This window comes from Mustela lutreola, chromosome 3, assembly GCF_030435805.1.
Source record: "Mustela lutreola isolate mMusLut2 chromosome 3, mMusLut2.pri, whole genome shotgun sequence".
Lineage (NCBI taxonomy): Eukaryota > Metazoa > Chordata > Mammalia > Carnivora > Mustelidae > Mustela > Mustela lutreola.
The window spans coordinates 785,478-800,348 of record NC_081292.1 but is presented as its reverse complement, the minus strand read 5'-3'; the positions used below and the strand labels follow the sequence as shown (position 1 = coordinate 800,348).

Sequence of the window (14,871 nt, the reverse complement as noted above, 5' to 3'; positions counted from 1 at the left end):
CTGGGGACATCCACACAAAGACACCCCTCCCCCCAACACTGACCTCACTCCCTTGTCTATCGCCAGGACACTGGCCCCTCCACACTGTCTGTGCCGGGGCTCACGCCATCACTCAGAAACCAGCCCCCACCGGCTGCGTCCCAAACCTGCACGTCCCCTGAAAACCTCTGATCAGCAGGCCAGCCGCACCATCAGGGAGCCCGGACCGCACTCCCTGCCCTCACCCCGCCATCAGGGAGGGGTCCCGGCCCACACGGGCGCTCTACCTCCGAGCTGTGTCAGCCTCTAGGACTCCCGACCGCCTTTCCCCACCCCCACCTCCGCGCGGTCCCACCTTGCTCTCCGCAGTGAAGGCCTGCGAGCATCGGGAGCCGCAGCGGCGTGGGCGGATCTCGGGCCTCCCCTCCTGCCCCAGCCCGGAGCCTCACGCGCACCCGCACCGCCGGCGCTGCCGGGGCACACGCACACCCACGCGTGACCGCTCTTCCGCTCCGGGTCCCCAAGAGCGCTGGCGTGCGGGAGGTGAATGGGGCTCTGTCCCGGCAGGGCCGGGGGGAGCGGGGGCACGATATGGACTCTGCGCCTCCGCCCTGGGGCTAAGCGCTGGCGAGGAGACAGCGGGCACCGGAGTTGGGGGCCACCCCGCCCCGCCTACCCCCTCCCCGCCCCACCGCTCCTCCACCCGCACCTCTGCTCCGGTCCCCCCGCCCGGCACGCCGCTGTCACCGCGCCTCCCCAGCAGCCTTTCCTGCCCACACTCCGGGCACCGCCCGTCCAGTTCCGCAGTGCTGGGCGCGCAGAGGTGGTGTCCTCCGCAGGGAGCATGGGCCGCGACGCAGCCCCTAGTTCCGGGACGCCTGAGGCCGCAGCGCCCCCAGCCCCGCCCCGCAGCTCCCGCGCGCCGCACGCCTCTCCATCCCCCGCCGGGTCCTACGTGCCTGGTGGCTCAGCTCGGCTAGGCTCGGTCGCCGCCACGGGACTGCCGGGCGGGGAGAGCCGCGGAGGCTGCGCAGGCGGGGCGAGCTCGGAGCCCCGCCCCGGCCCCAACCGAGCGCCGCCCGTGCGATCGTCGCGCCCGGGTGCGCGCGGGGCCGGGGCCTCCCCGAGGCGACGGGCCGGAGCGCGCGTTCCGCTTGGCGAGCAGCGCCCGACTGGTGCGCGCCGCTCTGGCCGGGCGCAGGCCTCCCCGCGCGCACAGGGCGGGCCGGTCGGCAAGGAGACGTTGTTGGGGAGCGTGCGAGTCACTAAGGCGACGTGGGGTCGCAGGGGTGCGCGCTGGGTCCGGCCTCCGCCCGCGGACCAGGGCTACCCGGAAGGAGCCACGGACTCTGCCCGCCGGCCCTCGCCCCTAGCCACGCCGGGGTCCCCCATTTCCCTAGCAGAGATCGGACCCAGAGGTCCCGTAGGCCCCGCCGCCTGGTTTCCAGTAGACGTTTATTCAGGAAACCGTGGCGCTCGGTCGGGGTTTGGCCGAGGCGGGCGGGGTCGAGCGGGCCCACCCTCCCTCCGGGCTCTGCTGACCCCTGGTGGCTGGGCCGGCTCCGGCGGGTACGGGCCCCCAAGCGGGGACACAGCCCTGGTCCCCCAGGTTTGCACCCTCCTGTCCACTCCCCCCAGCCAGAGGTGGGGCGACCCCAGGGTCAACTCGGGCAGCCCAGGGGGCGGGAAGGCCGTGCGCAGCAAGGAGCCCAGTGACTGGAGGGGGTGGGGGGAGGAGGGTCAGGAGGCTGGAAAACGGCCCAAATGCCCAGAGGAATCCTCTGGGGAAGCCCGGGCATGTGCTTGCAAGTAATGAGGTGGGTGGGCAGGGCCCGGGTGTCCCGAAGGATGACAAAGATGCTGGGCTGGCCCACCACCCCGCTCCTGGCGCAGGAACACGTGGCCAGGGGCGCGCAGGGGGTGGGGGGGTGCCCACAGGTTTCCACTACCGGGAACACCGCCTTGTGGCCATCAGCGCTGGGGCCCAGTAGCGGTCCTGCAGGGACAGGGAGGCACGCCCCTGCCCACAGAGTGTGCCTGCAGGGGACAGGCGAGGGTCAAGATGGTCTCGGGTGACCAGAGCCCGAGACCACCGCCTGGCCTGTCAAAGCCTCCCTAGCTGTGGCTGAAGCCCTGTGCACATGTGTGGGACTGCCCGGCGGATGAGCCGTGGCACAGGACCTACTCCCCTGGGCGTCTCTAAGAGGCCTGCCTGTTCCAAGTGCTCCCTGGGACGTGGGACCTGCTGCTGCAGCCCACGCTCATGCGCTCCACCCTGGGAAAGCCATCCAGGGCCAGGCTCTCGGGAGACACTTCTACCCCTACTCCCCCCAACCCCCGGGGGGAACCCGCAGCAGAGCTGAGCCTGGAAGCCAAGAGCTTTCCCTTGGTGGAGTTCAGGGTCTGGGGAGATGGTCAAGCTCCAGTCACGCTGCATCCCGCTGCAGAGGTTAGGCAGACGTTAGCCGCCCAGATGGGGGCCCAAGTAGCGCTGGAAGGCTTCTCAGAAGCCTTGCTCCCTCCAGGGAAGTCTGGTCCTTGCAGGAGGAGGGTTGCAGGTGGGCAAGCCCAAGCACTCACCAGGCCCCGGCACCCACAGCCAGGCTCTACAGGGCAAAGCTGAGCTAGGTGCCCCTACTGCACACAGGACGTTCCTGAGATTCCATGAGATGGCCCGGACCCCTCAGCACTGGGAAGACCAGCAGCCAGCGGCAACGGAGCTAACTCAGCGGCTCAAACAGAGCTTCCAAAGAAATTCCAACTAATCTCTTTAGGGGGAGGCAAGAGAGTATCACATCCACGCACCAGGACTGGCTGCTTGGAGAAAGAATCAGTCTGAAAAAGCTGGGAATGGAATGCAGACATAGAGTTCAGTGGGCAGACGGGGTGGTGAGGTCAGGAGGTGGAGCTGGGGAAGTGGCCCCCAGCTCAGAGCTAAAGGGAGGAGATGGGGACCCATGGGGAAGGTGGCACACAGGGGGCCAGCCCCTTCCAGGGAGGGCGCCCTGGAGCCCAGTTTCCCTGCCCCGAGCTGGCGTCTGCTGGTGGAAAGGATCCATAAAAAGGCCCAGAAGGACAAAGGTGAAAGACACATCCCTGGCGCCTGCCTGCTGGGGAGACTCCCAAGTACCCAGACACACACGCACACACACACACATGCATGCGCGCGCACACCCCTAAGTCATATGCAAGTGGGGAAAAATCTAGGAAAAATGCCACATGCTCACCACCAATGCTACTATGTGCTAAGAGACCACAAATGGATTTTTTTAGCTTTCCTAAAACAATGTTTTTTAAGTGAAAAGAAAAGGGCACTGTCTTTCAGAGCTTGGAAGGAAAACGTAGTTTGATCCTGAACACTATGCCTGCCTACACTACTAATGAGGACAAAATAAGGACATTTTAAGATACACAAGATCTCACTGTGCTTATTTAACTTGTTTTAACTTGTCTTAACTATGTCTCAAACACAGAGCAGCTTTCACTCGAAAAACAAGTTTCCACCAATTACAGTTGCAAGTTACCTCTAATGGTAAAAAGCAAAGTAAATGTTTCCTGGCCAGTCAGGGAGGTTCTCTGCTAAACAGAGTCTGTACGGGCTGGGGACAGGGGCCACAGAGGGTAACCACACAGGAAAAAAAGTGAAAGTTAAAAAAATAATAATAAAATAAAGATGAAGAGCCCTGGGTCTGCAGAGCCTGGCTGGCTTGGTCAGTTGACCCCGTGACTCCTGATCTCAGGGTCATGTGCTCAAGGGTCACACCCCACACTGGACACGGAGCCTACATAGAGGAGGAGAAGAAGAAAACGGACCATTAGTCTTTGAACCCTTGCATAATTCTCTTTCATGCAACACAGTTTTAATAACGAGGATTTCGCTTCCTGGTTTCCTCTGGTTCATTGGTAAATACTTTCCGTTACCATCACGGTGGTCACAAACTAGGAAGTGACACCTGTCAACCTTGATAACGTAAGAAAAACGCAACTGGCCAGACCGTGCGATCTCCGCACCCCACGGAGCGAGTCAAGAAACGGTCTCTGACGTTGTTCAGGAAACACAAGCCGCGAGTGCCACGATCAAGATTCTGGAGACTGCAAGCCCTGCGAGGGGGGGTGGGAGCCACACACGGCGGAGCCTGTTTCCACAGAGCAGAAGGGAGAGCTGCTAAGTCCAAGGGCGGAGGGAAGGGGCCCTCTGAGCTGGAGCTACCGCCTGTAGGAAAACAGCGGTGCTGGGCCATCTGGGGAAGGGGGGACGTTCTGCATCTCTGCCTGGCGGCAGGTCACTTCTGCTGCCCAGCCCGCCTGCAGCTCTGTACATCTAGCGTCCAGAGTGCCTGGCTGGCCTCGGCCACCACAGAGGCCTGGGCTCTGCAAGGCCCCTTCCTCCCGCCTGTCTACCCGGCGAGCACCCAGCCCGCCCCCCTCCCTCACCTGACCGGCTCATCTGCACCTGTCCTCACCTCATGGTCACTCCCCTGCCGGCTCGGTTCAGCTCCGGCCACTGCCCTCACCCCCTGGCCGCCTCCTGAGACCCTCTGCAGCCTCTCCTTCCCGATGCCTGACAGGCGGGGGCTCACTCTCGGTGTCCCCCACCCAGTGCTTCCCAGTGTTTGAAGCACACCCATAGGGCCGGGGCCGCCTGGGTGGCTCAGTCAGTGAGGCATCTGCCTTCGGCTCGGGGTCCCGGGATCGAGCCCCAATTCAGGGGGGGGGGGTCCCTGCTCAGCAGGGAGCCTGCTTCTCCCTCTCCCTCCGCTGCTCCCCTGCTTGTGCTCATGCTCTCTGTCAAATAAACACAATCTCCGAAAAAGTTTAAAAAGTGAAACACACCCATGCTCAGAGTTGCCACATTTAGCGAATAAAAATAGTGCAGCAGGTCCCGCTGGGGCAGACGCTGTGGGGGGGGTCCCCAGAACAGCGCCAGTCCCTTATCTACGGCGTGCGTAATACTTACAGTGGCCACGGGATGGCGCCACCACCCCGCGCTTCCGACAAGGAGCGCGGGTGCCACCCTCCGCCCTCACTGGGCTGCAGTCTGCAAAACGGGGACCCCTGCTCTGGCCTGTCAGATCCTGGGGCTCCCTGCCCTCTACACCCTTCTGTCTCCCCCCACCCCCAGAGCAGGGACAGGACTAGGGAGCCCCATGGGCCCTCGTCGGAGGGGCCAGAGTGACAGCCGGGGGCGGGGGGGGGGGTGGGATGGGGAGGGGCTCAGCAAGACAATGTGGTGCCATGAGTCGAGTGGGTGACCACAGGAGGCCGGCAGCACAGGGTGTGGACGCACCTGGGCCATGTGGATCCATGTGAGCAGACGCCCCACGGCCCCACCCGGGCCTCCCTGCTGCTCTCTGCCAGACCCCAGCCTGTCCAAGGACCCTCCCGCCTCTGCTGAGACACCTGGAGACCCAGGGGATCTGGGCCATTCCTAGGGCACTGGACCCCGATGGCTGCCCCCCCCCCGCCCTCCCCAAGCCGGGTGCAGGCTCACAGCTGGGGCCCAAAGCTGCCAAGACAAAGGCCAAACTCTGATCCCGAGCGAGGTGGGGGGGCAGCCAGCAATCCTGCTAGGTGGTGGGGTCCCAAAGTCCTGCCGTCACCCCCTGGGCAACACTCACATCTCGACTCCAGACGGGCTCCCGGGGCCCCACAATCTCCTCCTCGACCCGTGCCTCCAAGGCAGCCCCCAGCACCCCACCCAGCTCAGCTACACCCTGCCTGAAAGCCACGCGCACCACCAGACGGGCCACCAGCTCCCTGCCCACGAGCTTGTCTTCTGCCTCCCACAGGTTCACCACAGCGTGGCGATGTCCCCTGTGGCCACCCCAGCCCCCTCCCGGGCCCTGGAGGCGGGATTCCACTCTGGGCGCCCCTCAGACCCCCACTATGCCCAGCTGTGAGACAGCAAGTCCTCCCCACCCAGGTCCTCCAGGGTGGCCAGCCACACTCAGACCTCTGCTGGGGGCAGGGAGAGATGTGGGGTCAGTGGCCAAGCCCAGGCAGGGTGCAGGGTACAGGGTAAGGCAGGTGAGCGATAGAGAGAAGGGGAAGGGTACAGGGTCACAACACAACACAACACAGCACAACACAACACAACACAGCACAACACAACACAAGACAGCACAGCACAACACAACACAGCACAGCACAGCGCGATGCGACGCGACGCAGCGCAACGCGACGCAGCGCAACGCAACACAACGCAACACAAGGTAGAAGGCCAGGTCGAGAAAGGGCCCCAGGGTGTGCTGGGGTCCCCAGAGAGCCCTACCCATGTGCACCTTCTCTTGGTCACTGCCTATGCAGTCTGGGGGCTGCAGGGTGTATGGAAACCTGCTCCAAAGACCTGCTGGCCGTCTCCACGGGGCCCACTGGGTCTGGAGACCCCACAGGCCATGGCCCGCCAGCTCCCCATCCCAGTAACCCGGTAAACCCCAAGCTGAGTGGCCAGCCTGGCCAAGAGACCCAAGGGGACCCATCCCTAGAGAGGCTCCTGTCTGCCCTGCTTCCTCCTCGGAGCACAGTGTCCCCAGCCCCGCCCCTCTCAGCGCCCTCACTGGCTCTCACCCCCTCACTGGCTCTCCATGCTCATTGGCCCCTGGCCCCCCCGTGACCAGGTCGTTCCCTCTCCCAGTGTCCGTGGCAAGCTGCTTGGGCTCCACGATGTCACAGTGGGGAGGGGGGCAGGCTCAGCCCTGAGCGCCGCCACTGGGGGTCCTGCTGTAGGACCCACCTGGCCACTTGGAGGAAAGGAGAGGACAGGGGCCCATCGGGGCTCTGAGGAGCAGGGAGAGTGGGGCCCACGTCTGTCTATGCAGCTCCCTTCAGCCTGCCGCTGCTGGAGGAGGCCACCGTGTGCAGGTGCCCAGGTGGGCAGTCCAGGCCCTCCTGGGCCCCCCTGCCACTGCGGAGCACGGGCTCCAGACACAGCCCCCGCAGCAGCAGGCCCTCGGGGAGACGCTCCCCACCACATCAGCTGCTGGGCCGGGGACGCCTCAACCCCCTCAGGCCCAGGGTCTCCAGGACTCAGACTCCTGCGGGGGAAGGTGCAGGCCGGCTCCCAGCGTCCCCCCAACAAGCACACCTGCCCCAATCTTGAGACTCCCCTGCCTCGGAGAGGGGCTGGGGCACGTGGGCCAGGACCCAGTCTGGCCGGGGACTGTCCAAGGCAGAGCGGGGCGGCACTCGGTGCTCCGTGGCACACAGCAGGGTCTGGCCGTGCTGCTCTGGATGCTGGGGCACAGGCAGGAAGTGGGGGACAGTCCCTGCAGCTGCACATGGGCGGGGCCAGCCTCAGGCTCAGCCTGTACCACGGAGCCTGTGCTCCTTCCAGGCCCACCGGCCCTGTAGCTGGTGGCAGGGGTATAGCTGGTGGGGGGTCAGGGTCCACAGCCAGCCGAGGGCCCACAGGCTGCTGAAGGAGAACAGCTCCCACCCTGGCCCAGCACGGCCTCCACCCCGCCCAGCACAGCCGCCGGCTGCTGTCCTCCCGGGGGATCCCTGGTCTGTGCACCTGTGCGTCTTCCCGCCCGATGCAGACCGCATCGTCACTGTCGTGGACAACCCAGCAGAGGTCACACACTCTGCCGACATGTGCTACTGAGCAGATCCTCATCACAGAAGGGGAAAGGGAGGCGCAGACAGGACCCAGGGTGGTGCGGGGCCTCCCCCCGGCTGCACCTTTAGGGTCCACCTACGCTCTTGCTACTGACCGCCCCACCTTTGGTCATCTGCCTCCAGCCTCCCAGATTCGTTCCCATGGCTGCTGGGAACCTCTCACTAACCCTGTGGCTCGTCCGGGGGGACCTGGGGAGCCTGCACACAGGTTGCACCCCCAGCACCCTGGCCTGAGCCTCCCTCGTCTCCTCCCTGGGTCACCACTGCACTAGCCTCTTGTTTTCGTCTCCCTCTGACACACCTACCCAACCCTACTGTCCGTCCTCAACACAGAGGGCAGCGGAGCCTCGTGAAGTGGTGCCCACAGCTCCAGCTTAAGCCATGGGAAAAGCCAGAATTACTCAGTAAAAGCCAAAGTCCTTTGGGGGCCCTGCCAGGCTTGGCCTGACCAGGTCCCAATCCCCTCTCTGTCCCCACCCTCCCTGCACTCCCCCCTGCTCAGCCAGCTCCAACCTCTTTCCGTAGAGTAACAGACACTCCCTTCCTCAGCACCCAAGCATGGGCCTGTCCCTCTGCGGGGATGGGCCTCTCAGAGCCCCTGGCTACCACCCCCATGGCTCCCCTCAGCGCACTCTTCTTGGTAGATTTAACTTGACCCTAAAGTCCCTAAGGATTGGAGCGCATTGAGGGCTCAGATGATTAAATGTCTGTCTTTAGCTCAGGTCATGACATCAGGGTCCTGAGATGGAGCCCCCCACTGGGCTCCCTGGTCAGCAGGAAGCCTGCTTCTCCCTCTCCCACTCCCCCTACTTGCGTTCCCTCTCTCCCTGTGTCTCTCTGTCAAATAAATAAATAAAATCTTTTTTTTTAAAGATTTTAAAAATTTGTTTGACAGAGATCGCAAGTAGGCAGAGAGGCAGGCAGAGAGAGAGAGGAGGAAGCAGGTTCCCCGCTGAGCAGAGAGCCCAATGCGGGGCTCGATCCCAGGACACCGAGACCAGGACCCCGAGACCATGACCTGAGCCGAAGGCAGAGGCTTTAACCCACTGAGCCACCCAGGTGCCCTAAATAAATAAAATCTTAAAAAAAAAAAAAAAAAAAAAAGTCCCTAAGGTCCTTTGACTTGCTTGGGCCCCATCCAAGGCCCCCACCTCCACTTCATAGTTTTCGTTTCTAATGATTTTTCTTGACGTGAGCTCCGTAAATTGCGTGGGCTTCCTGTTCTACACCCTGCCTGCCCATGTCTTCTCTTGTCCTAGAGCAGATCACCTTTCACACACTGTCTCAGGCGTGTCTCGCACCCCAGCCCGCGGCCAGGCTCCAAGCCTGTGCCAGAGCAGGTCCCACCGCGACCAGGGGGCTAAGTTTTCCGGGGTTTTTGTGGATCAGCTGTCACACTGGTGACCGCTGGGAACCCGCCGTGAGGGGCAAGTCTGTAACACCAGCAGGAGCGGAGTCAGCTCAGGGCTTCCCCAGCTACCCCTGGTCTTGCACGGTGGGCCAGCGCGCCATGGGTCGGGAGGGAGCATTCTCCGAACCACTGCGGGTCTGGGGAGGGCCACGAACAGGGCCTCCAGGCACTGCGGCCCAAACCGACCGGGCTGCGGCAGTCCGCCGGCCCCAGCAGCACTGCAGGAGTCCCGGGAAGAAGCTGACTTGACCTACGGCCGCGGCGATGACGCGGGGCTGAGAAGGCCACCTTCACCGTCCGCGAGGATGCGGCGAGGACGCAAGACATAGCAGGTCTAGTGTGGTCTCAGTGACTTGGCGGGAGCGGGGGGGGGGGGGCGCTCAGCGGGGAAGGCCCGCAAGTTTAGGAGAGCCCGCACGAAAGGGCGAGAGAAGAGGGAGAGCGGGGTTTGAAGACCAGCGCGGCCTGGAGTCTCGGGCAGCGCGTCCCAGGCTCCGGAATGCACTTCCAGCTCCCCGAACCCAAGCGGCCAGGCCGGGCCTCTGCCTCCAGGGTCTTCAGCCCCCGCGGCCCAAGCCTGCCCTTCCGCGGACAGTGGGGGACGCCGGGCGCCGGCCTGGGGCTCGGAAAGGAGCCAGCACGGCGGCCACAGCGGGTACGACCCAACCGCGAGCAGCCCAGAGCTCCCGGTGCAGCCCCCGCCCGCAGCCCGGCTCCACCGCCTCCCCGCCCCAGGCCCCGCCCCGCCGCCCAGGCCCCGCCCCGACACAGGGCCAGGCTGCGTCTCCGCAGCCGCAGGCCCCGCCCCTGCCCCGCCCAGGCCCCGCCCCGTCACAAGGCCCCGCAGCGTCTCCGGAGCCGCAGGCGCAGGCCCAGCCGAGCCGGCCGCCGAGCGGGTGCGGGTGTGGGTGCGGGCGCAGCGGCCATCGACCGCGCGGTCGCGCACCGGACACCGTGCGCACCGTTCCGGAGGCGCCCCGCGAGTGGTGAGTCCCTGGCCCGAGCGCAGCGGCGCGGCTACCCGCTCGGCCGCTGGGCCGGCCGCCCCCGCGCGGGCCCTGCGCAGCCGAGCGGCGTCGCGGAGGGTCAGTCGGTAGGTCCCGCCGGGGCGCCCGGCCCGCTTGGGCCCGGCGCGGCTGCGGGCGGCGGGCGGGCGGGCGGCTGGCCGGCGGGCCGGCGGAGTAGGGGGCGGGAGCGGGGGCGGCAACGACGAGACCCGCGTCCCGAGCGCCCCCTGACCGGGCAGCGGGACCCATCCGCCCTCGGTGCGGGTTCCGTGGCCGCCGCCCCCATCCGCCTCGCCGTCTCGCCCGCTTTGTTCCCCCGCACGCCCTCTGGTCGCTTCCATCCCCCACACGCCCCCGCACCCCGCTGTTCCTGGCGTGCCCTCCTGGCAGGCGCCCCGACAGCCGACCCAGGCCTGCTGCCCCCCACCTTGGGAGCGAGGGACGGTCCGGCCTGCATTTGGACAAGGGTCAGGACTGTCGCTGCTCACAGATGGCCTGGGGATTTCCTGGGATAGAAATAGCCTCGGGCTCTGGCCCCTTAAAGCTGCTTAAGGGGAGGGCGGCGAAGGGGAGGTCCGGGCGCGCCTCCACACCTTCCTGACCGCGCCCCAGCCCCGACCCGTGCTGAGCTCTGACCTGGGAGACTCCGCCGCCGCGGTCACAAAGCTCCCCCATTTGCTGTTAAGAAACAACCAAAACCAAAAATCGTGGAGCTGGCGAAGTCATCCTCTTGTCTGTCCCCTCCTCCACTTTTGGGGTGGTCTTAGAACGGTCTCTTCCAAAGCCCCACAGCCTGCCAACCACTCCTCCATGGCTTTGCGGTCCTTCTGCTCACGGGTTGCCAATGGCCCTGGGGGCAAAAGTCATGAATGCCCCCTTTTGTGTCCTGGTTCCCTGCAGCAGGTGGGGCGGGGCAGCGGTGGCTGCTTCCGGGGACTTGTCACTGCGGGGCTGACTTTTCTCTCTCTCTCCTCTAGGGGGAGACCACAGAATCTGAGGCCATGCCCCATGAAAAGAGTTTCTTGGTGTCTGGGGACAGCTATCCTCCCCCCAACCCTGGATATCCTGGGGGACCCCAGCCATCCATGCCTCCCTACCCTGGAGCCCCTTACCCACAAGCCCCCTTTCAGCCTTCTCCATATGGCCAGCCAGGGTACCCCCAGGGCCCCAGCTCCTACCCCCAAGGTGGCTACCCGCAGGGCCCCTACCCCCAAGGGGGCTACCCCCAGGGCCCTTACCCTCAAGGGGGCTACCCTCAGGGGCCATATCCACAGAGCCCCTTTCCCCCCAACCCCTATGGACAACCACAGGCCTTCCCGGTACCGGACCCTGGCTGTGAGTATGAGGGGTGAAGCTGTGGGGGGAGGGGCAGGGGCTCCAGGTGCCCAGTTGAGCTGCTGACCCAGCCCCCCCCCCCCGCCCCTCAGCACCTCAGCATGGAAACTACCATGAAGAGGGCCCCCCATCCTACTACGACAACCAGGACTTCCCCGCCACCAACTGGGACGACAAGAGCATCCGCCAGGCCTTCATCCGGAAGGTGCGGAAGGAGGCTGGGGGCAGGGGAGGGGGAGGTGCGGAGGCCCCTCACGGCGGGCTCTGAGCCGGCTCCCACCCTAGGTGTTCCTGGTGCTGACCCTGCAGCTGTCTGTGACGCTGTCCACTGTGGCTGTGTTCACCTTCGTCGGGAAGGTGAAGGGCTTCGTCCGGGAGAACGTGTGGACCTACTATGTGTCCTATGCTGTCTTCTTCGTCTCCCTCATCGTCCTCAGCTGCTGTGGAGACTTCCGGCGCAAGCATCCCTGGAACCTTGTTGCCCTGGTAACCCCAGCACCCGGCCTGCCCCCTCGCCCAGCGTCCTCACCTGCTGCCCCCCTCTTTGCAGCCACAGAAGGGTGGGGATGGGGCAGGGCGGGGGTGGGGAGCCGCTGCCCCCACACGAGGCTCTGTGTCCCCACAGTCGATCCTGACCATCAGCCTGTCCTACATGGTGGGCATGATCGCCAGCTTCTACAACACTGAGGCAGTCATCATGGCCGTGGGCATCACGACGACGGTCTGCTTCACGGTGGTCATCTTCTCCATGCAGGTGAGGGGCTCTTGAAGGCCAGGCTGCTGGCCCCGCGGGCCCAGACGCCTTCCGGGCCGGCACCCAGACCCCTGTCCCCCCCCCCCCCCCCCGTACCCACAGACCCGCTACGACTTCACGTCGTGCATGGGCGTGCTGCTGGTGAGCCTGGTGGTGCTGGTCGCCTTCGCCATCCTCTGCATCTTCATCCGCAACCGCATCCTGGAGATCGTGTACGCCTCGCTGGGCGCCCTGCTCTTCACCTGTGTGAGTGCTGGGGGTGGGCGAGGGGGGGTCAGGGGGGGCCAGGGGCGGGCCAGAGGGGCAGCGAGGCGGCAGGTACGTGTCCCTCACCGGCCTGCCCTCCCCTCCAGTTCCTGGCTGTGGACACCCAGCTGCTGCTGGGGAACAAGCAGCTGTCCCTGAGCCCCGAGGAGTACGTGTTCGCCGCGCTGAACCTCTACACCGACATCATCAACATCTTCCTCTACATCCTCACCATCATCGGCCGCGCCAAGGAGTAGCCGGAGCTCGGGGCCCCACTCAGGCGGCGTGGTGGGCCTGGGTCCTGGCCCTGACGGGGCAGCGCCGTCACACCTCCCCTCGCGCCCCCGCCTCCTGCCGGCCACAGCCCAGGACCGTGGGACCCCCCTCCGACCCTCCCATGTGTAACTGCAGATTCTCCTGTGTGGACCTGCCGTGGCCAGCATGGCCCCTTCTCGCCCTCCGGCCCCGCCCAGGGCAGTGGGGCCCGGTTCCCAGGCCGCCACCTGCTCACTCACTCACTGTTGCATGAGCCGTCTGCCAGCCCGCCCCAGGGTCCGGGGGCCACACCAGGTCTTGGGGAGAGGGTGCGAGCCAAGGGGTGAGGGTGCACGTCTCCCTTCCCGTTCCAGCACCCCCCCAAGCCTGGCCTAGGGTTCCCCTTCCCCTACCCCTCCCCCACCCTGGAGCGCTGCCCTCTGGGGGCCCTGAGGACTGAGGGCCTTGTCCCCCCCGCGGAGCCCTGAGGGCAGAGAAGATGAGGCTATTTCAGGGGGAGGGAGGCCTTCCTCTGTCTTGCTGTCTTTAAAATTCCAATAAATGGGCCCTTGTGCTCTCCACGTTGTGATCCCTCTCCTGGCCGCGTTTTCTGGGGAGGGGAGGAGCCTGCGGGCATCGCCAGGGTAAAGGGAGCAGGAGCAGGAGAGCCTGCTGGGGGGGGCAATGACAGGGAGAGCGGCCAGGCCGCCTCCGTGCACAGTGCACTGCCCTTCCCGGCGCCTTCCTGAACTCCGTCTGAGGTACCCCGCGGGGACGGGGGCAGGGACCCGAGGCCTCCGGAGCTTCATTGTGGCGCCGGGTTTGCAGGGTGGTGAATGGCCTGACCTTGCCACTCGCTCCTGGGAACCGCACAGCGTGGCGGAGGGTCTTACGGGTCCCCTGGGTCTGGGGACAGCGTAGGTGACTGACTGGCCCCAGAGCAGACTTCCCCCAGCTCTGCCCATCAGTGGGCACCTGATGTTGCCCCCTGGGCCTGGCTCAGACAAAGCCCTGCAGATCGCTCTGCTCCCCATGAGGGGCTGCAGACTGGAGCCTCTTGAGGGAAGCTGGACAGACTCCGAGGGCTTGGCCCCCTCAGCCTGCCTCTAGCACCTTCCCCCAGCCTCACCTCGGTCCTCTGTTCTACGTGCCCTCCTGCTGTCTCTCCCAGCCGGGCTCTAGGGGCTGCATTCCGAGGCCAGCCAGAGGCCAGCCGGCTGTCCATACCCTCGTCCTCCCCACAGAGGGGCCCCTGCACTGTCTGGAGTCCAGCTCTGTCGGGGGACCTCCCTGCCCTTGGTTGTCTGCGGCCTTCCCCCACAGGACCCCCACCTCCTGAAGCTTGAGAACCCTCTCCCAGGGCCCCTTGCCCCCCCCAACCCCACCCATTAACCCAACCCTACAACTGACCTATGACCCCAGTGTCTCCAAAGGGACTCACTGCCCACAAGCCAACGTCCCTGCCGAGGTCTGCCAGCACCTCTGCTGTGTCCCCCGCCCACCGTCCATTCTCCCCACAAACCTGCTGCTGACGTGTCCTCTCCATCCATGGTCTCTGCCCCACCGCCCCTGCCAGAACCAGGGCTGTCTTCTCTCCTCCCTGCCCTCACCCGCCCCTGCACAGAAGGCTGCCTCGTGCTCACCCGTCCACTCACACCGCCGGCCTGCTTCCTGCTACGTCTATTTCCAAACGCAGATCACCCCACCCCCATCTGCTTCAAACCCTCGAAGAGTTGCTGGTGGAGGAACTGCACATTCTTGGCCTGGCCCATGGGCCTGCCATCTGCCACTGGCTGCTTAGCTGGCCTCCCACTGTCCCCTAGCCGCTCAATGCCCAGGCCTGACCTTGCACCGCCTGAGACCCAGGCAAGCCCGACTGCTCAAGGCACGGATGCACGCACCCCTGGGCCCTTCCTGGAGTCCACCTCGCTGTGCCCCGTGGCTGCTGCTGCACCATCTCCCTTAGCCATGTCCACATGCTAAGCATGAGGCAAGCAGTACAGGTCCCCTCCCCGCCCCTCCCCTTGGTGGCTGGCTCCTCGAGCAGGGGCAGCTCCCTGCCCAAGACTCCCTGCCTGGCCTGTGGCCTAGGCATGCCAGCATCTGGTCAGGGTCTGCTCACAGACCCACCAGGGACCCGTACTGGAAAGAGCCCCAGAGTGCTGATATGCTGAGGGGAACATCGGTCATGGCGGGGAAGCTCAGAATGTCGTGAGTGCCACGCGCAAGGACAGTTTCCTCGAGAGGCTCCAAGAACACAGCCGGCC

General features: G+C 65.3%; 2 protein-coding genes across 4 annotated transcripts in view; one reads left to right on the top strand and one right to left on the bottom strand.

Annotated features, from left to right (window-relative positions):
- PLEC (plectin) overlaps window positions 1-1,031 on the bottom strand; it is a 53,911-nt gene extending 52,880 nt beyond the window's left edge. Inside the window, exon 1 of one of the 2 annotated variants that reach the window (XM_059165501.1) lies at window positions 939-1,031. The gene's annotated coding sequence lies outside the window, so the exon portion shown is untranslated. Of the gene's footprint in view, window positions 1-688; window positions 876-938 lie in introns of those variants that run through there. The other variant, XM_059165502.1, reaches the window with a different exon arrangement.
- An 8,804-nt stretch (window positions 1,032-9,835) lies between these two features.
- On the top strand, window positions 9,836-13,193 carry GRINA (glutamate ionotropic receptor NMDA type subunit associated protein 1). 2 transcript variants are annotated; one of them, XM_059165518.1, is made up of 7 exons: window positions 9,836-9,993; window positions 10,992-11,349; window positions 11,442-11,554; window positions 11,635-11,835; window positions 11,975-12,103; window positions 12,206-12,349; window positions 12,457-13,193. In XM_059165518.1, the coding sequence occupies exons 2-7, from the start codon at window positions 11,016-11,018 to the stop codon at window positions 12,604-12,606; spliced, it is 1,071 nt and encodes a 356-aa protein (XP_059021501.1). In that variant the 5' UTR covers window positions 9,836-9,993; window positions 10,992-11,015; the 3' UTR covers window positions 12,607-13,193. The 2 variants fall into 2 exon arrangements, with proteins under 2 accessions (XP_059021501.1, XP_059021502.1); XM_059165519.1 differs by lacking the exon at window positions 9,836-9,993 and adding an exon at window positions 10,009-10,100.
- Window positions 13,194-14,871: the final 1,678 nt, after the last annotated feature.